This window comes from Scyliorhinus torazame, chromosome 13 (assembly GCF_047496885.1).
Source record: "Scyliorhinus torazame isolate Kashiwa2021f chromosome 13, sScyTor2.1, whole genome shotgun sequence".
Classification (NCBI taxonomy): Eukaryota; Metazoa; Chordata; class Chondrichthyes; order Carcharhiniformes; family Scyliorhinidae; genus Scyliorhinus; species Scyliorhinus torazame.
This window is the reverse complement of record NC_092719.1, coordinates 183,638,330-183,666,001: the sequence shown is the minus strand read 5'-3', so window position 1 is coordinate 183,666,001 and position 27,672 is coordinate 183,638,330. Positions and strand designations below refer to the sequence as shown.

At 44.1% G+C, this 27,672-nt stretch overlaps 1 protein-coding gene across 1 annotated transcript in view; it reads right to left on the bottom strand.

Annotated features, from left to right (window-relative positions):
- Nucleotides 1-26,656, bottom strand: part of nup210 (nucleoporin 210) — a 154,711-nt gene extending 128,055 nt beyond the window's left edge. Inside the window, exons 1-5 of the mRNA XM_072472543.1 lie at nt 25,888-26,656; nt 10,235-10,371; nt 8,678-8,809; nt 6,272-6,368; nt 3,991-4,141 (exon numbers count right to left, since the gene is read on the bottom strand). Coding sequence (XP_072328644.1) covers nt 3,991-4,141; nt 6,272-6,368; nt 8,678-8,809; nt 10,235-10,371; nt 25,888-26,045 — 675 coding nt within the window. The 5' untranslated portion in view covers nt 26,046-26,656. The remainder of the gene's footprint in view (nt 1-3,990; nt 4,142-6,271; nt 6,369-8,677; nt 8,810-10,234; nt 10,372-25,887) is intronic.
- Nucleotides 26,657-27,672: the final 1,016 nt, after the last annotated feature.

Here is a 27,672-nt window from a genome sequence, read left to right as displayed (position 1 = left end):
TTTACATTTTATTTGATATCTTTAAGGTCTTAAATCGGGAGAATTATAAAATGGTATATACCCAGGCAGTATGGGGGAGATAAGATAGCGTTCAAGACTTTTTAATGGCATTAACTGAATGAATGGGACTTTTATTCAGGTTGCCTCAATTATAAATCGACAGAGGGCAGCACAGTGGCGCAATGGGTTAGCACAGCAGCCTCACGGCGCCAAGGTCCCAGGTTCGATTCCAGCTCTGGGTCCCTGTCTGTGTGGAGTTTGCACATTCTCCCCGTGTTTGCGTGGGTTTCGCCCCCACAACCCAAAGATGTGCAGGCTAGGTGGATTGGCCATGCTAAATTGCTCCTTAATTGGAAAAAATGAATTGGGTACCCTAAGTTTATTTAAAAAAAAATTTAAATTATAAATCAACAGGCAGTTAAGTTAATCAATAATTGTTTGACGCTTTGACTAACTCAGGATAAGAGATATAGCCTAAGAAAAGCCAGTGTTAGCTTCCGGTGGCGCCCTCGAGGAAGCAGGTCGCAGGTCGGATCGCTCTCGCCCGCGATGGGCAAACGGACATATTTCTCAGGATTTTTTTGGGACCTGGCGACCTGAATCGGTGGAGGGGACGAAAGGAAGAGGTTTCCCCCCCCCCCGCCCCCGGGGTACGGACAGTTGGACCAGAAGTGGTCGAGTGGAGCGGCGAAGTTCGAAGCAGGAGCAGCGGGGACCCCAGACCGGGCGGCGAAGCATGGCGGACGGCAGGGACCAGGGAGCGGAGGCTCACTGGCCAAGAGAGCAGCAGATGGAGTTTTTTTAGGAGCTGCTTCACCGAACTGAGGGACACGTTGGACCCGATGAGGGCGGTGATGGATCGAATGGTCAAGGCGCAGGCGGTCCAAGAGAAGGCGCTAAGGGAGGTCGAAGTGAAGCTCTCCACCCAGGCGGACACGGTAACAGAGCTGGAGCACGAGGTGGAGGAGCTGAACTCCCGCCAGAAGAGGATGCAAGAGCAGCTTGAAGAGCTCAGGAATAGAGCCAGGAGGCCGAACCTGAGGATCGTGGGCCTCCCCGAGGGCTGTGAGGGATCGGATGCTGGCGCATACGTGATGGGTATGCTCGGGGCCCTGATGGGACCGGAGGCCTTCCCTCGACCCCTGGATGTGGATGGGGCGCATAGAGCCCCCGCAAGGAAGCCCAGGACGGGCGACTGACCGAGGGCCTTGGTGGTTCGCTTTCACCGGCTTGCTGACAGGGATCGTGTGCTGCGATGGGCCAAGGCGGAGAGGAGCAGCAGATGGGAGAACTGCGAGGTGCGCATCTACCAGGACTTGGGAACGGAGCTGGCCAAGAGGCGTGCAGGATTCATCAAGGTAAAGGCAGCCCTCTTCAAAAAGCAGGTGAGATTTGGAATGCTGTATCCTGCGAAGCTTTGGGTTACATTTGAGGAACTCCATCACTACTTTGAGACACCAGAACAGGTTTGGGCCTTTATTAAAAGAAGAAGCTAACTAAAGGACTCACAGAGCTTTTGTGTGGCGGCGGTCTGTTAAAGTATCCTGTACTGTAATGTTTTATCTAAGATTGTTTTCAGTCTGGACAGAGAGCGGGGACTGGAGGGCGCACTGCTTAGGGTGATTTGGGGAGATTGCAACGAGGGGGGGGGGGGCTGCACTTGGTATCTTTTGGCGGGAGATTGGGGCCTCTGATGGGGGGGGGGGGGGGGGGGGGGATGGGCTCGGGGCTGGTTAAGGGACTTGAAAGGGCACGGGGAGATACAATCAGGTTAATGGGTCCTTAGTGTGTGGGGGGAGGGCCCGAGCATTTGGGCGGGAGACAGTCAGGCGCCAAGGGCAGGGGTCAGCGTAGCTAGCGTAGGTCAGGGGGCACCAGGGAGAGTAGGAGAAGAGGCGGGCTAGGGCCAAGCGCAGGGCGGGACCTCTGGCAGGTCAAGCCTCGGGGGGCAGGGGGGGGGGGGGGCAGCCGGGAAGGAGAGCAGAGAAGACTTGAGGGCAAGGGTGGGGGGTGATCAGGGATCCCCTGGGGGAGAAAGTCGCTTGCAGGGAACAGCATAGGAAACCGACAGCAGCAGTACCCGGGAGGTGGGGGGGGAAGGGGGTTTAGAGCCACATTAGTTTAGCTTAGTTGAACACGTGGGGCATGGGCAAACAGAGCTGATAGGGGAAGTGCCTTACTAATATGTTTATTATTTCCCACTGTTCGTTTTCAATGTTAAGGCTTTTGTATATGGCCTTTTTTCTCTGTAAATGTTACAAATCGGTTTTAAATTTTGAAAAATTAAAAAAAAAAGAAAAGTCAGTGTTTCGTTATTCACAGATTATCAACCAATTGGCTATTTTCAACAACCTGGCTAAGATGGGCTTCAAACATCTTTAAGGTATAAAATAAAAGGTCTTGAGAAGCCATGTCTGTTAACACGGGGCGGCACAGTAGTACAGTGGTTAACACTGTCGCTTCACAGCTTCAGGGTCCCAGGTTCGATTCCTGGCTTGGGCCACTGTCTGTGTGAAGTCTGCACACATTCTCCCAGTGTCTATGTGGGTTTCCTTCTGGTGCTCCAGTTTCCTCCCACAGTCCAAAGATGTGCAGGTTAGTTGGATTAGCCATGCTAAATTGCCCGTGTCCAAAAGGGTTGGGTGGGGTTGCTGGGATGGGATGGAGGTGTGGGCTTAAGTGCGGTGCTCTTTCCAAGGGCCGGTGCTGACTCGATGGGCAGAATGGCCTTCTTTTGCACTACAAATTCTATGAATGTCCACATTTTCGGATATTCACTTCATTTTTTCAGCCTGATCAACCAAGGAAGTTGAAAAGTTTAACATTAAGCTTTCTCCTCTTACTGATGAATACTTGCCTTTTTATCTTTCTACCTTCTTGGTTAATAAACCTTTTGAATTCATCATTTAAAGTGTTCATTCTTGCCAGATGGTTAAGTCTTGCGGAACCAGATTTACAATTGGGGAGTGATTACAAATGACCCGAACTGCACAAATTAATCTTAAGACTATACACTGAATTACATGTTTTCTTTAAAAAAAAATTCTCCCCCTCCACACTCAATCACAAGAGAATAGAAATGTTAAACCTTCGGTATAGGAAGGAACCGGAAAACATGCATAGGCAAGTTGGTATTAACTTTGCTTTGCAGCTATAAAACTGACTGATTTATTGCTGCAAATTGTGAACTTTAAAGCTTCAACAGATGCTTTGAAGGTTCACATACCCTCTGAAAAGCTGTATGATGATTAAGACATTGGCCATAACTTCCTCAGATTGGAAATGAGGGGCGGATTGCTACTCTGTAGCGATTCAGCCGTACTTCAATTCTAAAGCACCTGTCTTGCCCAACCTTCCCGACTCGGATTGACTGAGACTAGCTGCTGTAAAGCAGGAGAGTTTAAAGGTCCCATCGAAAGGGAGAAGTTTTGAAGGTAAGTGAATGGGGATGTGCAGGTGGGGGTTCGGAATTTGGCAGCAGGCTGGGGGTGTGAGGCCGGGTTGGGTAAGGTGGGTACGTGGGGGCTCATGCAAGGCTTGGTCTGGGTCTTGAAAATAGTTACTCTGTAGTTGGAAGTGCTTCATCCCTTCTCACTCTTTCAAAGTAGCCGAGAGCTAAAACTGGCAGAACCATTCCAAATTAGCGATTTAAATTGCTTTGTCGGATGGCCTCCAGCGCAGTGCAATTATCCAGGGGAAAGTTAGCCCTTCTGGACAATTGACGGTTAAGCCCTTATCTGGGAACTTCAGAGAGGAATTCCGCAACGTATCTTTGGGAGTCAGGAAGATATGGGCCATTATTAAAAATAACACCTGAGGGACAAAATGATGGTTTAGAATCCATTTGCAACAATGAATAGTATCTAATGGTAAGTTCAATAATGGCAATGAAAGCTCTAGAAGTAGATTGCCTGCTCGTTTATAACATCTAACACATAACTTGAAAGAATGAAAGAAAAGTAATTTATAAATTCATCAATATTAAATGACCTTGTAAATTGCTTCTTGTATTTTTCCTTTCAACTTTGAATTTCCAGTTTTCATCCCGGACACCAAAACTGTATCCCCTTGTTTGCCATGTTTCTCCATTTCAGATATGTAAATAGGTGGAGTGTAGGTAGATTCAGAAAACTTAAGTATCCTGCAACAAAAGTTCATGTTATTTACACAAGACGTTGGTTCTTTATTGCAGAGAAATAAAGGCAGACAAATTATCCAGAAATTTTTACATCAGCTGACTTATTTGTACAAAATATTTAGCTTATAATAGCTGCCTCCCATCACCTCGGTACTATTTACGATGCAAGATAATAAACTGAATGCTCAGTTCCAGACACCCAATCTGCTATCCCATTAATGATTTGATGCTTCACTGTATTTAGTGCATTAGGGAAAAGGGAGGAAAAGAATGTATCGATGAGGAATTGTGTCATCAGATGTTTAAGAAAACGAATCACTTTCAGGAACCAAAACATTTTAAAATACTGTTTGAAGTGTTACTAAACATGAAAACATCACCATGGCATACTGTATAACAATAAAAGCAAATACTTACATTATGTATAAAATGCTATGTGAACTTACAAATATTAAAACCAAATTATGTAAAGGAAATTACTGTTTACTCCTCTCCAAGAAGTCAGTGGAACATAATATAATGCACTCTTATACCATTCTTAATAGTTTATACCAACAGAATAAATAAATACTTCTTAAAAACAGGTTCAAATTAGAATAAACATTAAACCTACTAAGCTCTACTTAATAGTTAGACCTCATTCACAATAGTAACTGTCATGCACTTTCCTCAGAACCAAAATCAAGTGCTGTTCTACAAAGTGCATATTAAAAAAATGTGCGGGGCAGGGCAAATTTCAGGAAGGATTCAATCAAGGGAGGGAGAAAAAAAATCAGCATCCAGAAATTATGGCTGACAGCAACCTGACAGCTCTAAGGGCTTCCGCTCTTCCTCATATTGAAATTTCATTGATTCCAAGGACTTTCTGCTCGCTAGTATCTCATTCACACATATTCAGGAATGCGAATCAAAAATATTTTTAATTTTAAAAAGATGTACGAGAAAATCCTACTTTGCATACAACCTACAAGCTTACCTATTTGAAACTGGGGACCAGCAGTTATTGCCCTAGGTTGGGTACCTTGATTTAAAAGGGGACCATGCTTTATACGTGAAGAGCAGAAATAAGGGACTCAAGATAGCACATTCATCGGCATGGAAGTGGAGGTTGGCACTTAACATCTATCAAGCACCTGCCCTGATGATAACTGCAGTATCAGATGGAAGTGCAGCATTGGCTATGAAAGTGCTCGGTGCATCAAATTGTCCTTTAAACAGCATGAGCCACTCGTGTATGCTGATAAGAGGTTGAGGAGGTAATAGTGGTTGCCTGAAGGGTGGAATTATTCCGTAAGCAATTTTGTCAGAGCATATGTGAAATGCACTCATGGATGATAGCAATATGAACACTTTGCAATGTTTCCGTTGTAATCCGCCAAGGGTAAATAGCTCAGAGTCGGAGTTCTAACTGGTTCCTACGCACTAGCTTCTTAAAAAGCAAACCCATCTCCCTCATTTCAGCCTGGATAATCTCGGCAAGGAGCTGCAATCTTAGTCATTTCACCCATCCTTGAGCTCACTGAATGAATTTGCATGAGACAAGGCTTGTCAAATCAAATGGAAAACACCAGGTGTAACAATCTGATAGTGAGAGCACAGTTCTACATCACATAATTTAGAGGCTATATGACAAGGCCCCTTGATACTTTTGGATCAAGAAACTTAAACACACTACACAGGACAATTTTGGTCAAAACATTTCTTACTTATTGTTAATTTCTTTACAACAGACATGTTTGGGGGAAAAAAAAGCTAAATAGGTCAGACAACACTTTCATGAAACACACAAGGTGAAAAATCTCCTACTCGAGTTATCCTTTCAGATGCTCCAAGTTGATTAATGCAAGTATAATTTTTCTTGAACGTTGATTAAAACACCACACAACCTCTTCAGAGCTCGTTAAAAAAAATTACAAGTCCATGTAACATGCTCTCTAATATATAACTTGTATAAAATGTGAAGCTATTGGACGCAGATTGGGTGCTCAAAAGGAAGGTTTTCTATTTTGTTCCACTAGTTACAGATACATTAAAATATAGGCTTGTTCTATTTGCTCTTCTGTAATGGTACCACTGATGAAGTAGCGACAAAAGAATTCTAACAATAGCGCCTGATACATCCAGTCTACCTACCGCAATGCATTGTGAGAGTCTGAATATCCAGCAGCTTCCGCATCTTTCACTATATTCCATTCAAATACTAATCCCGCCAATGTGCTGAATGTGTTGCCTGTGAAAGAGAGAGCATTTTAGTGTTTTCAGCACAAATTAATTTGCAACAGTAGCTGTAAAAAGCTGACAGGTGATGGTGACCAGTAACCATTGCATGACACTTGAAAAAGCAAACCATTGACAGGTGCTCGAAAGGCAAATGAAAATCAGTGCAAAAGAATTCAACTTTTTTCCCCCCAAATGGTATAATACATCGCGTCAAAATACCACTGCAACATGTTGTCTAGTGACGAAGCAGTGTTCGCTGAAGAGCAGGGCAATATGCAGAATTCTGGGTAGCATTTCTATAAACTGAGTTTGCAATACAGGATATTGTGTCTGTCAAATAAATGATATTTCTGTCTTTCAAATCCTGAATATTCAATGAGCTGATCTAATTTTCTAACTGTACAATGCTCTTAGATAGTCCATGACTGCACCACAGCTTAAATTGCATCTCTTTGAAAATGGACATCTCCATTTGCAGGACTCTTCCAGATATCAGTTATCAAAGTACTTATATAACAAGTGCTTCAATCTCATGAACTTGTGTTTTGATTGGAAATGCAAATTGCAATCATGACATCTGCAATGATTTTACAATGCAGAGATACAAAAATTAGCATAGCTAGAGAGAAAAAGGTAAATGTTTCGAGTCTAAAAAGACTCCTGAAACAGACCTGCTGAGTTTTTCCGGCACTTTTTATTAAATTTCAAATCTCCAGCATCCAGAATATTTTGCTTTTATGAGCACAGAAGGGTCCCCTGGCCAAACAGCTTCATTAAACTGAGTTCTCAAATTACACAGACTGAAATTACAATGCACAGTATCAGCAACAATGGATTGAAGTTGTTGTTACCAATATTATATAGCAGGATTTCAATTGTTCAAGAACCTTTCAGAAACATTCTTTAAATATTCCTCCTTCCTGCCAATTTATGAATGCAACCTTCTTTCCAGGATTTAATACTTACTGCTGCCCCCGATTCCTTCTTGTTGCTTTTTCTCTCAGACATCAAGCTCTGCCTTGCCTTGGGCACAGTTTTCCATCGCACAAAGTGACCCGCCTAGCAAAGATTTCCCAGAAAGTATTCTTATGGTTCAACAGGTGAATTCACACCCTTGTGTGGCAATATGCCAAATAGGTTCCTTACTGGTCTGTTCAGAGTGAGCCTACCTCAACCAGAGCTGAAGACGACAGCTACTATAATGAATTTAAATGACGAGATCAGCAAAGAAAAGGAGGAGGAGGAAAGCCCATAGCAATAACAGGAAATGGCTTGTGGAGTATCTCCAAGGTCAGCGAAACAAGATTGAACACATGATACATTAAAAGACTACACACAAAGGGCAGTGATCAAGAGGAAAGGCTGTCTTTGCAGTGTATGGCTGTCTGATTTGCAAACTTTGCATAATTTTGGTCAAATCATGCAGAGAAAAACTATTAAAACCATGCGTTTCTAAAAGGTAGCAAATTTTAACAAAAAACTTTCAATATCCAAATAGATCAACTATATAAGGAACAGAAGGACCTCAGGCTTACTTCACCCGAGCAACACGGATTATGTTGTCGAGCATGTCGTTGTCCACCACCACCACCCCCCCCACCCAACACCCACATGGGGAAACCCCAGCCCGATCACGCACGTGTAAAAAATGCCAGCTTGCCACCTTGGCAGTGCCAATCTGCAAGTGCCGGCCAGCTGGCAGTGCCACCTCAGCACCTTGGCAGTGCCAGGCTGGCACTGAGGTGGCATCACCAGTGTGCCAGGTTGACACTGCCAGGGTGCCCAGGTGGCATCAGCAGTGCCACGGCATCATCATGCAGCTGGGGATGAATCCCAAATCCTCAGATACCTTCGGAATCTGCACATTAGAGGAAGGCTTACTGCCTCGCTTTAGTATGCAGATTTGCTAAAAAGGGATCTCACCCATTGTAGGCAGGATTCCCCTTGCAAGGCATTGCAAACTGGGTAGCTCCTGGGAGCGGGGTCTCCCGGTTTTCACCAGACACGCTGTGCCGCGGTGAGCTGCTTTTCCGGTGCAGCATGGCCGGAGGATCGCGCCCACTAATTTTCAAAGTGCCATTTTCTCCTTCCATTGCACTGGTTATGTTTTCTATCTTTATTTAAATAAGTGCAATTTCCCACTTGTTTGAAAGCTCACCAGTGAAAATCAACAGGAAGCATTTAATAATTTGGTCCCTTCAGCTCCTACTAATATAGCTGCATAACAAGTATTCCGACAAGATTTAAAATAGCCAAGGAACCCAAAATTTCTATGCATACAAAATTTCAGTGCCAGTTAGTAAGTGATTAATTATATACCTTCTGCATCCAAAGCTCGAATTCTCAATTTTAGTGGAGAATCTTCTAAATAAAGTTCACGAGTTGTGGACACAATTTCAATCTCATTGATGACATCAACTATTGCGTCACACCTCAACACTCGGCCAATTGCTATTGAAGAAGAAAAAATTGGAAATTAAGACACATGCAAGGAATTACGGGCAAGTAGATTTTTAAAAATTGCTTATCAGTACTTCACAAACACTAAATATCACCAGAAAGAACTAGTCTCTTTTGTCCGTGCAAGATCTTCAAATTGGAAGCGAGCACTTATAAAAAAAATACTGAGTCTATTTTAAAAACAGGTGAACTTAAGATAGCTATTACGTGAAACAGCTAACATTTATGTCCAGCCAATTTTGTCCAAATCCCAATAGATCAAATCTTTAGCTGCTTTTAAAAGTGCTCATCACGATTCAATAATTTTTCATCTGGGAAGTCCAGATCCAATTGTATGTTCCCCCAGTTTCTCAACTGGTGGAAGCAGTAAAGAACCGAGGGTGAATCAGCTCACGCACATACCAAGGAAAGAAAAACGGAGAAAGCAGCTCAATAGGGCCAGAAAAGTCACATGTAGGATGATGTCAATTTGTGGAGAGTAATGAATCAAAAATATTCAAGTTATTAAAAAGGTGCAAAGAGACAATTTACAAACTAAACATTAGCAGAGTGAAGCGGCATTGACACAGGTCTAACAAATCTTAAAATGTCAACTGTGCTTTCAAGAGAAAGCATCGAGAGGTTAAAGCACACGGATGTGACAATGCATGAAGAATGGTTGAGGTCTCTGGGTCTGTACCCGTTGGAGTTTAGAAGGATGAAGGTGGATCTTATTGAAACTTACAGGATACTGTGAAGCCTGGATAGAGTGGACGTGGAGAGATGTTTCCACTTGGAGGAAAAACTAGAAGCAGAGGACACAACCTCAGACTAAAGGGACGATCCTTTAAAACAGAGATGAGGAGGAATTTCTTCAGCCAGAGGGCGGTGAATCTGTGGAACTCTGCCGCAGAAGGCTGTGGAGGCCAAATCACTGTCTTTAAGACAGAGATAGATAGGTTCTTGATTAATAAGGGGACCAGGGGTTATGGGGAGAAAGCAGGAGAATGGGGTTGAGAAAAATTATCAGCCATGATTGAAAGTCGGAGCAGACTCGATGGGCCGAGTGGCCTAATTCTGTTTCTATGTCTTATGGTCTTATTAATACCCTGGGCAGCTCCAAGACAGACGCTTCTTTCTCATTGCACAGAGATCTGACGTTGTTCGAAAACCAGCCACTTACCAGCATATTTGCCAAGAAGGAATTGCAATGGGAAAACAAAAATTAGGACATTTAAAATTGCCCCCCAAAAATCTAATTTGTAATACTTTGAGCGAGAAATTAAAAGGGTTTTCAAACCGTCTCAGTTTCTATAGCCAAAATATATCAATTAACATAAATCAAGTAATTGAAAACAAAAAGGCAACTTTATCTAATATAGAACTGTTTCAATTATACCTTTCAGAATATTAACATGTTGCATAGAAAAACTATACCTATTTCTTCAGCAAAAATAATGCTGGTGAGTCGTGCTGGTTGGGATGCATGTGCCACAACAACCGCTCTTTGTGAACATTGACGATCACCTGGGTTTATGGGCTCAATACTCGCAACCTCTGGTCTTGTTGACCACCTACAAAAAAAAAAATCATAATTAAGCTTTTCTTTGATGAATAATTAAACTGACATTAGGAGTAGGCTCACAGCAGCAAAGAGCCATCAATTCATTGCACCACTGCCAGGTTACGAGATTGGGTCATTTTTCCCATTTGCATTCAGCTTCATCAAGAACTGAATCTCCAAGCAAAGACTGCCGTGTGCAAGTTGACTTGGCATATAGATGACCCTGTTTTTGGATGCCATAATGCATGTTTAGGTCTCAACATCAACCCCATATTCTTCAGTTAATAAATACAAGTCTAGGGCTAAATGCTGCTTCATTTTTTACAGCTCAAATACATGTCTTTGGTTCTACTCACTTTAAATCAGTGCATTGGATCAAGCAGGTAATATGGGCCTTGCTGCCAATAAGATGCATGGGGATTAGTAAAGTGCACGGAAGTTTAAGTCATGCCCATAAAGAGCACACCATATATTGCAGAGTCAAACTTTTCTCGCATTTCAAAATGCCAATCACTTGCATTCCAATGGCCCCTGCCTTTGGAAGTTTTTCCAGAGTTTTAAAAGATCAACTTATACACCGTGAACAATTTCATAGAATCCTACAGTGCAGAAGGAGATGATTCGTCCGATCAAGTCTGCACCGACCCTCCGAAAACCCACCTTATCCCTGTAACCCCATCTAACCTTTTGGACACCATGGGGCAAATTAGCATGGCCAATCCACCTAACATGTACATCTTTGGACTGAGGGAGGAAACCAGAGAACCCAGAGGAAACCCATGCAGAAACGGGGAAAATGTGCAAACTCCACACAAACAGACGCCAGAGGCCGGAATCAAATCCCCATCCCTGGTACTGTGAGGCTGCAGTGCTAACCACTGTGCTACCATGCCGCTCGCACAATTTACACTGTCCCACAGAATTTTTTCAATCATGTGCCCACTACCATTCTTTAATTACTCGATCGATCCCTTGCGCTCATATTGAATGGTACAAGGTTAGCAGCTCCCCAATCCTCCAGCACCATGCTTGTATCCCGAGGATTGGGAAATGACTGAGCCTTCTTAATTTCCTCCCTTGCTTTAACTGTCTGGGATACATTGTATCTGGGCCAGGCCATTTATTTACTGTAATATTTCTTCTCTCACTATAGTTGTGCCAATCCAATATTTTGCACTCCTCTCAATCATGTCTGCAACATCCCCTTCTGTCAAGAAGCCAGAGGCAACTTAATAATTAAGAACCAATGTCCTTGTCTTCCGAATCTACATACAAGCTTTCTCGGTCCACCTTAGTACCATGAACCCCATATACCTTGATAATTCTTACTCCTCCAACTTCACTCAGCCCAATACTAGCCAACACTAAAAATAAAAATTCAGCTCCTGGCATAATTCAGACCCACCCAATTCCCTCTTCCCCCAGCTAACCCTCTGGTGTTAGTTTCTCTGCAGTTTGTCCTTTCACACCTTTTGTTCTCTCTGGGGACTGCCATTTGCACTCTTTCCCCTTGGTTTCTGTGGCTATTAGTACCCTGTTTCCCTGGGTTTCCATGGCTATGCCTCATCTTTCATTCTCACTCCACAGTATAAATATGTCCCACTTTCTCTGTCTTTAGCTTTGACAAAGGGTCACCTGGACTCGAAACGTTAGCTCTTTTTGTCTCCCTACAGATGATGCCACACCTGCTGAGATTTTGCAGCATTTTCTCTTTGAGCTAAACTGTTCCTTTCCGCTGCTTTTGACAGCCTTATTGCTATCCAATTATCCCATGTCCCTTAACACTGGTACCTCATTCTCTCAAGATCTCAGATGTGAACTTCGAAGGTGCTGGCACTCTTTCTTTAGTGTGGCCTTGAACAGCAAAGTGGGCATTTTATCTTCTGAAATGTCCTTTGTGAACCACAGTAACATTTTGGTACAAAATACAAACCAGAATGCTGGTGACTGCAGTAAAATTGAAAGTGCTGAATTAAATATTCTTTGTAAATCAGCTATGGGCTTCAGGCATTGCCATTTACAATAGCAATCTCATTAAATTGTCAGTAAGCAACTATAGATCATTTTACTACAAACAATTCTTATGAAAATGTCCTCCCCCATGAATTGAGAGTGCGCAATTAGTTCACATCCACACTGACATCCATTACTGATCTAAGCCTACAAGAGACTTAATTAAAATAAATAACCCTAGAAGATATACAGATTAACTGTGCTCAAAGACAATAATTCACAACTAGAACATTTGAGTGATGTTTAAATATGAAAGTTTGGGATACTGGCCTGATGAAGTGTATACATTTTCTTTCAATGTGCTAATTATCAGAATCTGCAACATTTAAATTTTCTTGTGAAGATCCTGTAACTTTTTGTTTGTATCAAAAAAAAAAGAAGCAAAGAACTGGGGACATTTCCCCAAAAGACCTCATACGAATAGAACATACAGAGCAAAAGGAGGCTATTCGGCCCATCGAGTCTGCACCGACCCACTTAAGCCCTTACTTCCACCCTATCCCTGTAACCCAATAACCCCATCTTACCTTTTTTTTTTGGCCACCAAGGGCAATTTATTACGGCCAATCCACCTAACCTGCACGTCTTTGGACTGTGGGAGGAAACCGGAGCACCCGGAGGAAACCCACGCAGACATGGGGAGAAGGTGCTGACTCCGCACAGACAGTGACCCAGCAAGGAATCGAACTGGGACCCTGGCGCTGTGAAGCCACAATGCTAATCACTTGTGCTACCGTGCTGCCCAAGACTGGGAATGTAAAGTACCAAGATCATATGATACAGGCCCGCCATGTTTGCACCAGCTCGCTGCAAGTACAACTCAGCTAAAACACAGTTTTTCTGGCACCACCTCACTCAGGTGGTAAATTCTAGATCACTGCCACTCACCGTGCAAGACTGATTCTCAAGTCGCCTGATTTTTTTTTATTTTTATAATCGATATTGTCGACTTCTTGATCCTTCTGCCGATGGGAACAGTTTCTCTCCACCTACTCTGTCCAGACCCCCAACATCTCAATCAAATCAAATCTCCTCTCAATGTTCAGCAACTTTAGATTGTGACCTTTCTCCTCCACCTCAAACACCTTTTCAAAAAAATCTCAATGCAAACCCCCAACCACATCAACTAACTTTTGTTCTTGTAATTGCTACTGTTTGTTGTAATCTCTTACAGTTCAATCACAATCTCCCTCGAGTCCTGACAAAGTGTCAAAGGACTTGAAAACGTAACTCTTTCTCTCCTAACAGATGCTGCCAGACCTGCTGAGTTTTTCCAGCATCCTCTGTTCTTGTTTCAGACTCCAGCATCTGCAGTATTTTGCTTATTCTCCTCTCAACCTTCCCTTCTTTACAGGGAACTGCCCCAACTTCGTCAATCTAAGTAACTGAAGTCTCATCCTCAGATCCATGCTCTTAAATCAATAAAAATTTGTTTCACAAATCTTTTTAAAAAATAAATTTAGAGTATCCAATTCATTTTTTCCAATTAAGGGGCAATTTAGCGTGGCCAATCCACCTACCCTGCACATCTTTGGGTTGTGGGGGCGAAACCCACGCAAGCACGGGGAGAATGTGCAAACTCCACATGGACAGTGACCCAAAGCGGGGATCGAACCTGGGACTTCGGTGCTGTGAGCCATCAGGGCTAACGCACTGTGCCACCATGCTGCCCCTGTTTCACAAAGCTAATAGGAAGCTTTGAGGAAGTGACAATTTCTGAAAAAGTTTAGTCCAGTGAATTTTCTTGGATTTAATATAATTTATTGTTGTTTTTGAAAATGTGAACAAGAATAATAAAGAATACAGCACAGGAACAGACCCTTCTTCAGCCCTCCAAGCCTGTGCCAATCCAGTGTCCTATCTAGACCAACCGCCTGTATCCTTCTATACCCCGTCTGTTCATGTGCCTATCCAGATAAGTGTTAAAGGTCGTTAATGTATCTGCCTCAACCACCTCACTTGGCAATGCATTCCAGGTCACCACCATCCTCTGTGTAAAAAAACTTGCACCCCACATCTCCACTGAACCTCCCCCCACCCTCCCTCACCTTGAACTTGTGCCCCCTTGTAATTGTCATTTCTGCTCTGGGAAAAAGCCTCCAACTGTTCACCCTATCTATACTCCTAATAATTTTATACGGTCTATTAGGTCGCCCCTTAGCTTCCGTCTCTCTAGGGAGAACAATCACAGTTTATTCAATCTCTCCTTATACCCAATACCCTCCATACCAGGCAACATCCTGGTAAACCTTTTCTGTACTCTCTCCAAAGCCTCCACGTTCTTCTGGTACTGTGGTGACTAGAATTGGACACAGTATTCCCAAATGTGGCTGAACCAACGTTCTATATAACTGCAACATAATTTTCGAGCTTTTATATTCGATACCCCATCCTATGAAGGCAAGCATGCCAAATGCTTTCTTTACCACCATTTCCACCTGTGCTGCCACTTTTAAGGACCTGTGGACCTGCACACCCAGATCTCGGTGTCTCTATGCTCCTGATGGTTCTGCCATTTATTTTATAGCTCCCACCTGAATTGGATCTACCAAAATGCATCACCTTGCATTTGTCCTGGTTAAATTCCATCTGCCATTTCTCGGCCCAATTTTAAAACCTATCTATTTCCTGTTGTATTCTCTGACAATATTCATCACTGTCTGCAACTCCTGCAATCTTAGTATCATTCGCAAAGTTGCTAATCAGACCCGCTACGTTTCCTTCCAAGTCATTACAAAGAGCAGTGGTCCAGTACTGATCCCTGCAGAACACCACTAGTTACAGACCTCCATTGAGAAAAACACCCTTCCACTGCTATCCTCGTCTTCTATGGCCAAGCCAGTTCTGAATCCATCCAGCTAGTTCACCCCTGACCCCATGTGATTTAATCGTTTGCCTCAGCCTGCCATGAGGGACGTTATCAAATGCTTTACTAATGTCTATGTAGAATTCAAGTATCAATAGTTCCCCCTCCCCTGATCCATATCTAATCTCATGAATTGGTAAATTTTCTACCTGCGTCCTATTTGATTGAGTTCAGTCGAAGTCCATACAAATATCAGATGAGGAAGAGGGTCTGAGAGATCCAGCAGAAACGTAAAGACAAGCTAATGTTTCTAAATTTATGTTGGCTCGCTACAACCTAACATACTTTAAAATTATTTTTAAAAGAACATTCGGTAAGAACTCAACTTGCCAGACACCTGTGTTTAAAAGAAGCTGTATTGCAGTACTATTACTTGCAATAAAACAAATTTGCTCCTGGTATTCCTTTTTCGATACAAAATACACAAATTCTTAAAGGCTTTTAGACAGGGTAGTTGCTTGGTGGATGTTTTCCAGGAGTGGGAAACTAGAATTGGGTCAGTCTCAGAATTCAGGAGTAGCTATTTCTCACCGAACTAAAAAATATGAACATATGAAATAGGGGCAGAAGTAGACTTTTTGAGTCTGCTCCGCCATTCAATCAGATCATGGTTGATTGTTGGGTTTCTAATTCCACATTCCCATCTACCCAATAACTTTTGATTCCCTAGCCTAGCAAGAATCCATCTACCTCAGCCTTAAAAAACTCAATGACACTGCTTCCACCCACCACCTTCTGAGGCAAAGAGTGTCGAAGTATCACAATGCTCAGAAAATATTTCTCCTAATTTTGTTCTAAAAGGGCAACACCTGTTTTAGAATAGTGCCCCTTAGTTCTGGGCTCACCCAAAAGAGGAAACTTCCTTTCCACTACCACTTTGTCAAAACAATTCAGGATCTTATAGACGTCAATCAAGTCACCTTCCCTCACAAGACAAATCACTCATTCCAGGTATCAATCTGATAAATATCTTCTGAACTGCCCCAACACATATACATCCTTCCTTAAATAAGGCGGCCAAAACTGCACACAGTATTTGAGATGTAGTCGCACCAATACCCTGTATAATTGTATCATAACATCCTTACTTTTATTTTCAAATCCTCTCGTAATAAAGGATAGCATTCCATTAGCATTCTTAATTACTTACTGTATCTGCATACTAACATTTTGTGACTCATGCAGTAGAGCATCTAAAAATCACTGCACCTCAGAATTCTGCAGCCTTTCTCTGTTTAAGTAACACTTTTATTATTCCAGCCACATTTTCCCACATTATACTCCATCTGTCAGACTTTTGCCCACTCACTCAACCTATCTAGAAAAAGGTCCTCAAGCTCCTTGGCTTCACAATATACTTTCCTACCTATCTTTGTGTCATCTGCAAATTTAACTACTATGCTTTCGCTCCCCTCATCTAAGTAATTGATATACTTATTAAAAAGTTGAGGCCCCAGCACAAGTCCCTGCGGATCTCCACTTGTCACATCCTGCCAATCAGAAATAGACCTCCTTCATGCCGACCAGTCAACCAATCTTCTATCCACGCTAATGTGTTGTCCTACATCATGAGCGTTTAGTTTTTGTGATAATCTTTGATACAGCATCTTATCAAATGTGTTACAATCCCAATTGATGTTATAACTAGACGGGAAGATACCAGAACGGAACTTTGGCTCAGGAGACCGTACCTTTTCCTTCTTTAAAAAATAAAACGTGGAAGAAGAGTCACAGGACTGCTAATTTAAACATGATGAATTGGATTATAATACAATACTCCTTTACTTCCCCCTCAGCTTAACAAATAAACACAGAATTAAAGGTTAACATGGATTTCAAAGTACAGATTGAGCTATAATGGTCTCACGAACATAGAAAGTCTCTTTTAAGCACACAAGATGACTGTGGTAAGACACACTCCTCTTTCAACTTAACAGCACACCAGATGACTCTTACACCATGAGCCACCTTGCCTCACTGAACTCCAGTTTCCACACAAGTGACTTCAAAGTCTGCTTTCAAAAATCACACTTTCAAATCTTGTTTTAAATTATGTTTTCCCTCCACTGCTTCCAACAAGATTTCATTTTCATGTTTTTCACCTTTCCCTTCAATTTTCCTTTTATCTTAAAGACTTTTACACACTTCAAAGTCCAACCATCAATTTGCACAAATTATTTCAAATAATGTCTCTCCAACTGTAGCAATTCCTCATAAATCTTAGCACTACTGAAAAAATATTTCTGGTCTCTCAGAATCCAATTCCTTTTCAACTCTGGCTTTACTAAACAGTAATCTATTCTGGTTCCCAGCTTTCTCTGTTCTGTTAACTCCTGACTTCTTGGAAACGTCTCAATTTCTCTAGTTTCCTTAACTAGCTGGACTTTAGATTTGCTGCATCTAGGGGCAGCACAGTGGCACAGTGGTTAGCACTGCTGCCTCACGGCACCGAGGTCCCAGGTTCGATCCCGGCCCTGGGTCATTGTCTGTGCGGTGTTTGCACATTCTTCCCGTGTTGCGTGGGTTTCGCCCCCACAACCCAAAAATGTGCAGGGTAGGTGGAATGGCCATGCTAAATTGGCCCTTAATTGGAAAAAATTAATTGGGTACTCTAAAAATAAAAATAAAAAGATTTCCTGCATCTGTTTTCTTAACCATTATTCCATATATGGCTTTTCTTCCAGCAAGGCGGAGAGATGTTCCTCTTTAGCTTTCTAAAACGAACTGCTTCCAGCAAAGCTGTGAGAGCCTCCTTCAGTCTCACTACCTATCTCCAATACAATCACATTCACTAAACTAAAACATAAAAGCTTCTCCACCTTACAATGCCTCAGTTGCTAAGCAATCAGGGATTTATTTCTTCTTCATGCCTTAGCCCCCTCTCAGCATAAGAGACACAGTTGGAACTGAACCAACCCACACATATAAACACAGAACACACAGTGCAAAAGGAGGCCATTCGGCCCATCAAGTCTACACCGACCCTCTTAAGCCCTCACTTCCACCCTATCCCCGTAACCCAATAACCCCTCCTAACCTTTTTGGTCACTAAGGGCAATTTATCATGACCAATCCACCTAACTTGCACGTGTTTGGACTGTGGGAGGAAACCGGAGCACCCGGTGGAAACCCACGCTGACACAGGGAGAACGTGCAGACTCTGCACAGACAGTGACCCAGCAGGGAATCAATCCTGGGACCCTGGCACTGTGAAGCCACAGTGCTATCCACTTGTGCTACCATGCTGCCCCAAATACCTTTGTTCAGCATAAATCTAATTCTAGGTTTTACCCTTGCAGGCACAGAAACATTAAATGAAACCCACAAAACTATACCTTATTTTGAATGTTTACCAATAAATCCCCTAAACCTCCTTTATTTTCCTAACACATGACTTCTGGAGATCAAAGTACAGCATGTTTACAGGCTCCCCTTTATCCACAGCGCATGCTTCTCCTTCAAAGAATTGCCTTTCTTAAAACCATGCTGTCTCTTCCAAATTACCTCATGGTTTCCTTTTTTTTAAAATGAAGGGGCAATTTAGCATGGTCAATCCACCTACCACGCACATCCTTGGGTTGTGGGGATGAGACCCATGCAGACACGGGGAGAATGTGTAAACTCCACATGGACAGTGACCCAGGGCTGGGATGAAACCCAGGTCCTCGATGCCATGAGGCAGCAGTGCTAACCACTGCACCACCATGCCACCCTACCTCAAGTTTTTCAAAGTGCCCAGCTATGACCTCTTTAATAATCAATTCTAACACCCTCACCACATCAAATGTCAAACTAACTGGCCTATAGTTTCCTGTTGTTTGCTTCCCTACCTTCTTGAATGGAGGGGTTAAATTTTCTACTTTATTGTCTGATGGAACCTTTGCAGCTATTTTTGGAATGTTTTTATATTTAAAAAGGAAAATAAGTAAAGTGAGTGTTGGTCCTCAAGAGAGTGAAGATGGGGTTTGTTAATAGTATATTATGAGGAAATGGCAGGTTAAATCAACAAATATTTTGCTTGTCTTCACTAAAGAGGAGGCAAAAAAACATTCCCGTAGTCTTGTAAATCAACAGGTGGAATGGTGCGAGGAACGTGGTGACTTACAATCACTAGGAAAACGGTACTGAGCAAAGTGATGGAGCTGTGAGCTGACAAGTCTGAGTCCTGATGGAATTTATTCTATGGTTGCAACAGGTGGCTAATGAAGCAGCAGACACATTAGCATTAATTTTCCAAAATCCGGGACTTCTGGTGGCGGCCATGGAGTAGGAGGTTGCACATTTGGTAGCTCCCGCTTATGACAAATCTTTTGGACCTTCCCTCCCGTTTTTTTCAGAATTTTACTGGATAAATCGGTGGAGAGTGAGACAGTGAGGAGAAGTCCCCCACCAGTTTATGGAGCAGTGGACTTGAAGTGGCCGTGTAAGGACACATAGTCAGCAAGGAAGACGCGTGCAGAGCCGGCAGCGCAGGAAGACATAGCGGATATGCAGGATCCTGGGGTGGTGGCAGAGTGGTCGACGGTACAGCTGGTGAAGTTCTTTGAGGAGAACTTCGCTGAACTAAAGATTCGCTGGACCAGATTAAGGCATCGATTGATCAGGTGGAACAGAGTCTAGAAACCCACGGACGGGCGATTCAGAAGGTGGCGGAAAAGGTGTCCGAGCAAGAGGACCATTTAACCGCTTTGGAGGCTGAGGGGGGGGCTGATGAAGGACCATCAGAAAAGGTTGCAGGAGAAGTTGGAGGACTTGGAGAACAGGTCCAGGAGACAGAACCTGAGGATCATCGGCCTCCCTGAGGGCTTTGCATTTTCGGACACGAGGGCATATGTGGCAAGTATGCTGGAAAAGTTGATTGGAGATGGGGCGTTTACACGGCCCTTGGAAGTGGACAGAGCGCATAGAGCAAGGAAGCCGCGAGCGAGTGAACCGCCGAGGGCGATGGTGGTGCGAATGCACCTGTTCCTGGGCAAGGAACAGATATTGCAGTGGGCAAAGCAGGTACGGAGCTGCATGTGAGTTGCGCATCCACCAGGACCTGGCCGCGGAACTGGCCAAAAGGCAAGTCGGATTTAATAGGACAAAATCGGCCCTCTTCAAGAAGGAGGTGAAGTTCAGGATGTTGTATCCAGCGCATCTTTGGATCACGTTTGAGGGCCAGGAACTTTATTTTGAATCCCCAGACGAAGTTATGAACTTTATCAAGGACAAAAGGCTAGCAGGGGATTAAGGTCACTGAACCCTGGGGAGGGCAATGCGGTGGCGATTTTGTCAAAATCACTTCTGTGTTGTTTTGAATATGCAGTGCATTCTGTAACAAGGGGTTATTGTTGTTTCTTGTTCCCTATTCTTTTTCTTTGTTTGCTTTTGCCCCTTCCTTTTTTCTTTGTCGTAAGATGTTGAGCAGCTGCTCAGAAATGTAAAGTATAATCTATTCCATTGGGAGTTGGGTGGAGGGATTTTTTCTACTGTTTGTTTACGGGGGGGCTGTGATGCTTTGAACATGTATGTCCAAGCGGGGAGGGGGGGGGGGGGGGGGGAGAAGGAGGGAGATCAATGTGGAGATAGGATGTCTGGTGCCATGGGCGGGAGCTCCCAGGCTAGCTAGCTCACGGAAGCACAGTGGGAGGTGATCAGTTGATAAGTTTGATATGGGGGTTGGGTTTCTGGTGCTGTTACTAGGTGGGAGGGATGGGTGGGGGAGCTGCTCTGCTGACAGGGGAGGAACTGTTGCTAGGGGACAAAGGGGGGGGGGGGGGTCGAGGCGAGGGACGCGAGCTGGCGGCTGGCCGAAGAAGGGTGATGGCTAATTGGGGGGGGGGGGGGGGGGGGGGGCCTATTACTAGGCTTATTACTTGGAACGTCAGAGAGCTAAATGGGCCGGTTAAGAGGGCTCACGTGTTCGTGCATCTGAGGGGTTTGAACTTGGATGTGGCAATGTTACAAGAAACACACCTAAAGGTTATAGACCAGACTGAGGAAGGGTTGGGCCAGCCAGGTATTTCATTCAGGGCTGTACTCCAAGACCGGGGGGGGTCTCAATCCTGATTAACAAACGGGTGGCATTTGAGGCAGGGAGAATCATGTCAGACATGGGGGGCAGGTACATTATGGCGAATGGGAAGCTTGAGGGGATGCGGGTGGTACACGTGAATGTATATGCACCAAACTGGGATGATGTGGAATTTACGAGGTGAGTGTTAGGTAAGATCCCAGACCTAGAATCACATAATCTGATCATGGGGGGAGATTTCAACACAGTCATTGATCCAGGATTGGACCGGTCAAAATCTAGGACAGGGAGGGTGCCTACCATAGTGAAAGAATTAAAGGGGTTTATGGAGCAGATGGGGGGAGTAGGCCCATGGAGGTTCGGACGGCAAAGAGTGAATGAGTTTTCTTTTTTCTCCCAAGTCCACAAGGTATATTCTCGGACCAACTTTTTTTATCTTGAGCAGGGCTTTACTGCCGGGGGTGGTTGATACAGAGTACTCGGCAATCGCTGTGTCGGATCATGCCCCACATTGGGTGGATCTACGGGCTAGTATGGAGAGAGGGCAGCGCCCATTATGGAGGTTGGATGTGGGACTATTAGCAAATGAGATGCTGTGTGGGCGGGTGAGCAAGTCCAGAACTATTTGGAAATAAATGATACAGGGGAAGTCTCGGCAGCAACGGTGTGGGAAGCTCTGAAGGCAGTGGTTAGAGGGGAGTTAATTTTGATATGGGCCCATAGGAAAAGGTGAAACGAGCAGAAAGGGATAGGTTGGTTGGGGAGATACTGCAGGATAGCCGATATTTGGAAGCCCCGGACGTGGGGCTACTGAAGGGGCGGCGGAGATTACAGGTGGAGTTTGGGCTGTTAGCTACAGGGAAGGCGATGGAACAACTGAGGAAGGCAAGGGGAGCGGTGTTTGAGTATGGGGAAAAGGCCAGTAGAATGCTAGCACACCAGCTGAGGAAAAGGGAGGCGGCCAGGGAGATAGGGAGAGTAAAGAACAAGAGGTGGGAATGCGGTCCTGGACCCAGTGGGGGTGAATGAGGTGTTTCAGGACTTTTATAGCAAGTTATATGAGTCGGAGCCCCCTGCTGGGGTGGAGGGGATGAGGCAGTTATTGGATCAGCTGAGATTCCTGAGGGTGGAGGAAGAATTGGTGGAAGGGCTGGGAGCCCCAATTGAAATTGAGGAAATAATGGAAGGGCTGGAGGTCATGCAGTCGGGCAAGGCCCCAGGGCCGGACGGCTACCTGGTGGAATACTACAAGATGTTCTCGGAGATATTGGGCCCACTGCTGGTGAGGACATTTAATGAGGCAAGGGAGAGGGAAGCCCTTCCCCAACAATGTTGCAGGCCTTGATCTCATTCATTCTGAAGCAGGAGAAGGATCCTGAGCAATGCGGGTCATACAGGCCGCATTGAATGTGGAAGCCAATGGTGGTGGTTGCGATGGATGCGGAGAAGGCCTTTGATCGGGTGGAGTGGAATTATTTGTGGGAGGTGTTAGGAAGGTTTGGGTTTGGTCAAGGCTTCATTGATTGGGTGCGCTTGATGTATCAGGCACCAGTAGCAAGTGTGCATACGAATCGGATGATTTCGGGCTATTTTAAATTGCACCGAGGGACAAGGCAAGGGTGTCCCCTGCTCTAGCCATGGAGCCATTGGCTATGGTATTAAGAGCTTTCCAAGAACTGGAAAGGCTGGTCGGGGAGGGGTGGGGGAGCATCGGGTCTCACTTTACCCGGACGACCTGCTCTTGTACGTTTTTGACCCGTTAGAGGGGATGGGGGAGATTATGCGGATCTTAGGGGAATTTGGCAGGTTTTCGGGTTATAAATTGAATATAGGGAAAAGCGAGATGTTCGCGATCCAGGCGAGGGGGCAGGAGAGGGGAGGGCTGCTGTTTAGAATGGTAGGAAGGAGCTTATACTATCTGGGAATCCAGGTGGCACAGGAATGGGAGACATTGCACAAGTTAAACTTGCCCCGGCTTGTAGAAGAAATGAAGGAGGACTTTAGGAGATGGGACATGCTCCTGCTGTCACTGGCGGGGAGGATACAGACCATGAAAATGACGGTCCACCCCATATTTCTATTTGTCTTTCAGTGTCTCCCCATCTTTATCCCGAGGGCCTTTTTTAAACGGGTGAATAAGGTGATTTGGGCTTTGTGTGGGTGAAGAAAGTGTTGTTGGGGCGTAGTCGAAGGGAGGGTGGATTGGTGCTACCGAACTTTTGTGACTACTATTGGGCGGCTAATATAGCCATGATTAGGTAGAGGCGGCATTGTGTAAGAACACAAGTTTGTGGGCACTGATAACAGCACCTCTGCCGTTCTTGCCGGCCCGGTACTCCACAAACCCGGTGGCAGTGGTGGCTCCGAGAGTCTGGGTGCAGTGGAGGGAATATAGGAGACTGGAGGGAGCATCGGTCTGGGCCCCGATTTACAGCAACCATTGGCTTGTGCCGGGAAGACTGGATGGAGGGTTTCGGAGATGGCAGAGAGTAGGAATTGAGAGGCCTTTCTCGGAGAAAATTAAAATGTCAGCAGAGACAGAAATCAGGGGGGTGGGGGTTAGGCTATTGTTTCATTGATTGGGGGTGGTAAGAATGTGATAGGGATGGCAATGTTTATGTGCCATGTTTATGTTGCTGTTGTCTTATTACTATTATAAAAACTATAAATACCCTAATAATGTTATTTTAAAAAATATACCAAAATTCGCTTGATTCTGGAAAGGTTCCATCAGACTAATAAGTAGAAACTCTTGATACCCATTTTTGAGTTTCCAGAATTCTTTTTACTCAAGAGTTTGGGAATCATTGGAATTCCCAACTCCAGGGATCTTAAATGTTCAGCTATTAAGTACACGGAAGACATAAATTTATAGATTATTGGACACAATGGCGATTAAGAGACATGGGTGTAGTGCAAGCCACTGGGTGGAGTTGAAGAATGTTGGCCATGATCGTACTGAACATGGGAAAGTTAAAAGGACCAAAAGGCCTACTCTTGCTCCTATTTCCCAAAGGGGTTTGGCTATCTGCAGGTGTGTTTTCAAGTATCTTACAATATTTCTGCTTCAACTCTAATGTTTTCCACTTAATAGGATACAGGAGTCTAGTTCTACTGTGTTTCCCTTCCCCACCCTTCCTCAATGACATGGATCATTCCCATATTCTGAGTGTATTTACACTGGTTTTACACCAGCATCAGTAGAAAGCTATTTGGGTTTTGCACAGACACGAAGCTGGGCTTTAAATTTTGTTACCCAAGCTGAAGTTTCTTGCCTCTTCCAGGAAGCATTATTTAAATTTGCACTGGTGCAAGTGGATTTATGCCGCACCTATTGAAACCGCAGCATAATTGCTGAGCAAAAGCACATCATACTGATGGTGCCAGTCATCACGAGAATGAGCCTTGAAAAATATATAGAATCATAGAATTTAGTACTGAAGGAAACCATTTGGCCCATCAAGTCTGCACCAGCCCTTGGAAAGAGCACCTTACTTAACCCCACATCTCCACCTTATCCTCATAACCCAGTAGCCCCATCTAACCTTTTGGACAACAAGGGGCAATTTATCATGGCCAATCCGCCTAACCTGCACATCTTTGAACTGTGGGGGGAAACTGGCGTACCTTGACGAAATCCACGCAGGCATAGGGAGAACGTGCAGACTCCAAATAGATGGTCACCCGTGGCCAGAATTGAACCCGGGCCCCTGGAACTGTGAGGAAGCAATGCTAACTAACCTATTTATTTTATCCCCACATGTATTTATATACACTTGGTGATATAAAATAGATAATTGGCTAGTAACTTTAAGAACACCCTCTGTGTGTTTTCCCACCTTAGAAACACAGCTATGGTGCCATTCAGGCCCTCGTGCTTGTTCTGAGTTAGATAAGATCACCGTCTATCATGCATGCACCATTCTTAATACCTTCGCATAACAAAGATCTAGCAATCTCATGTTTGAAATATTCAATTCACCTGGATCCACAACGTGCTTCTTCAAGGGGAGCTTTCCCACATCACCCCTGAATTGGTGAGCTCTTAGTTTCTGCATGTTTTCTTGTACTGGACCAAGTTAGGCAGCAAACCAGCAAGGCAATAAAAGTGTTCCTGTTGTTCTACAATAGTACGTGAAAACTGTACAATCCTGAGACTCTACTTAGTAGCAAGTAAATAGATAAATATGATATATTTCTAAAAAGCAGGAAACAATTCAAAATGAGGGCGCCCGCGACAGGGTTAAACGAGGGAGATTAACCTGTAGACGTTGTCACTCAAGCTGGTCAAAAGTTAGGCAATGTGAAGGTCATAGCATGAGAATTTACACCGCACACTAGAAAGAATACTTATACAGTCCGCCCACTGGTTGGCTAGTGCATATTTTACGCGGTTTAGTGAATCGAGACTCGGCAAATCCTTTAATATTACTTCTGTCGGCACGAAGAAATGGCGTATAACCTTCAAGCAAAGCAACCACTCACTCACTACACGTGCGCTCAATGGAAGTGACTGTATGGGATTTAGGCAGCAACTGTTGTATTTTCACATTAGGGGATGTCAAAGGGAAAAATAAATCGTGAATACACTCGTTTAACAAAAAAATAGATTGTCGTTTGACCACTCTTACCATTTATAACATCCTTCCGCCGCTTCTAAGGTAAAGTTGACAGTTGTGCTTCTAGCATAGGGAAGTAAAACTTTGGGAATATTCAGTTTTGAGGCTTCAGAATAAAAATGCATGCAGCTCGCCAGAATCAAAATCCAGTTGTGAAAGTAAAGACCCATATTCTGCTTCGTCACAGTTCAAAGTATAACAAGATTAATGGAGACAAACTTGAGGTCAAGTCCGAAATGAAGGCTGGTAACAAGACCAAAGCAAACAAATGGGGTTTGTACCAAACGGGCAATGAATGGTTTCACTCGGCGAGGGCCCAGACACCACCAGTACAAGCGAGTCTCTCTCCTGCTCATGGAGAATTGAGAAGACGGGCGGACATGTTGCAGTTAAAGGATACAAAATAACCCGCGTGTAGCTGTCTAACCGCCAGGGTTATTCTGATATTCGTCACACTGCCTCTGTCAGGCAAGTTTCACTAAGTAACGGAAAGCGTGGGACGCATATGGTGTTTTTTTTCTAAACTACAAGGACAAAGCCCAGTGATTCCCTCAGCTCTTCCTGGAATACACTGCACGGTGCTGTCCTTCACCACAATGCTTCAAACAACCGGCCTTCCAAGCGCCGCCGGCTCTCACTTGGACCCTTCTAGTGTATTTGCAAAAAGCAGCTTCAAGCCGGCATTGCCTGTCCTCCACACAAGAACTACCCGCCTTTTCCTACCATTCGATCAACGACACTCCACCCTCAAAACTGCAGTTCGTGATTAAAACCAACGCATGCGCCCGGAAGGATGGACCTATTAACCCACTCGCCGCTAGACTCAAATCTATTCCATCTTTCACCTCTTCCTGCCTCCGCCATCCAAAATCGGGGGAAATCACGATTCAGTGTAAAAAAAATAAGGAAGTCCTTGTGTGTGTGTTTTTCTTCCTCAATCGTTTTTCAGCGTCTCTTAGAGACTAGTCTGAGAACTTCCTGGTGAAAACTGCACAGTAATAATACACCGAATAATCTTTCGCCAGCTCCTGTTTACAATAATCAGACTGTGCAGGACAAATTTTTGGTTTCTGCTTTCGGTAACGTGCGATTTCCCGTCCATTAAAATAAACAGGTGTAAAATCCCAGATGAAAGAGGAGAGGGAACAATATCATGATTTTAACTTATTAAATTACCTTTGGGGGTTTCCACATAACTTGGATGATATCATTTGAGTCCCTGCAAAAGAAAAGAAGGGTGGGGGGGGCACTTTTGTCAAATTGGACATCGGTCTCATCGTGGTTCACCAGAGTAGCAGAAAATGCCGGGAACACGATCAAGAGCAGGACATTGTGTGTGTGTGCTCAAAGCGTTACTTAAATATTATTTTTGAAATGAATGTGGTTCTATTATTTGTGGCCCGTTTGTTCATTTTCTAAAAAAATAATTGATATTGAGACAGCCCAATGCCGCCTTAATTATTCAATTGAAAAGGGCACCTGTGAGGAGTGAAGCCAAGTTAACATTTCAGGTGGGTGACACATCAGAATATGTGAAACTGGATTTTCTGGTCAGAGGCGAAGCAGCAGCGGTTGCTGCTGAACTTAAGGAAAGTTGCCAAAGAAGATCTATTTGACTTCATCTTCCCACATCCTGGTAGCAATTTAAATTTGGTGCAAAATAAAGGGACTCTCTTGGTGTGCAACAGCATTGTTTTTGATTGCTCATGTTACACACATTGGGAGATTTCAGTTTTGTTATGCTCTGGACGTAGCATAAGCTGCTTCCTTGATGTGCACTCTGACAAAGGAAGGTTC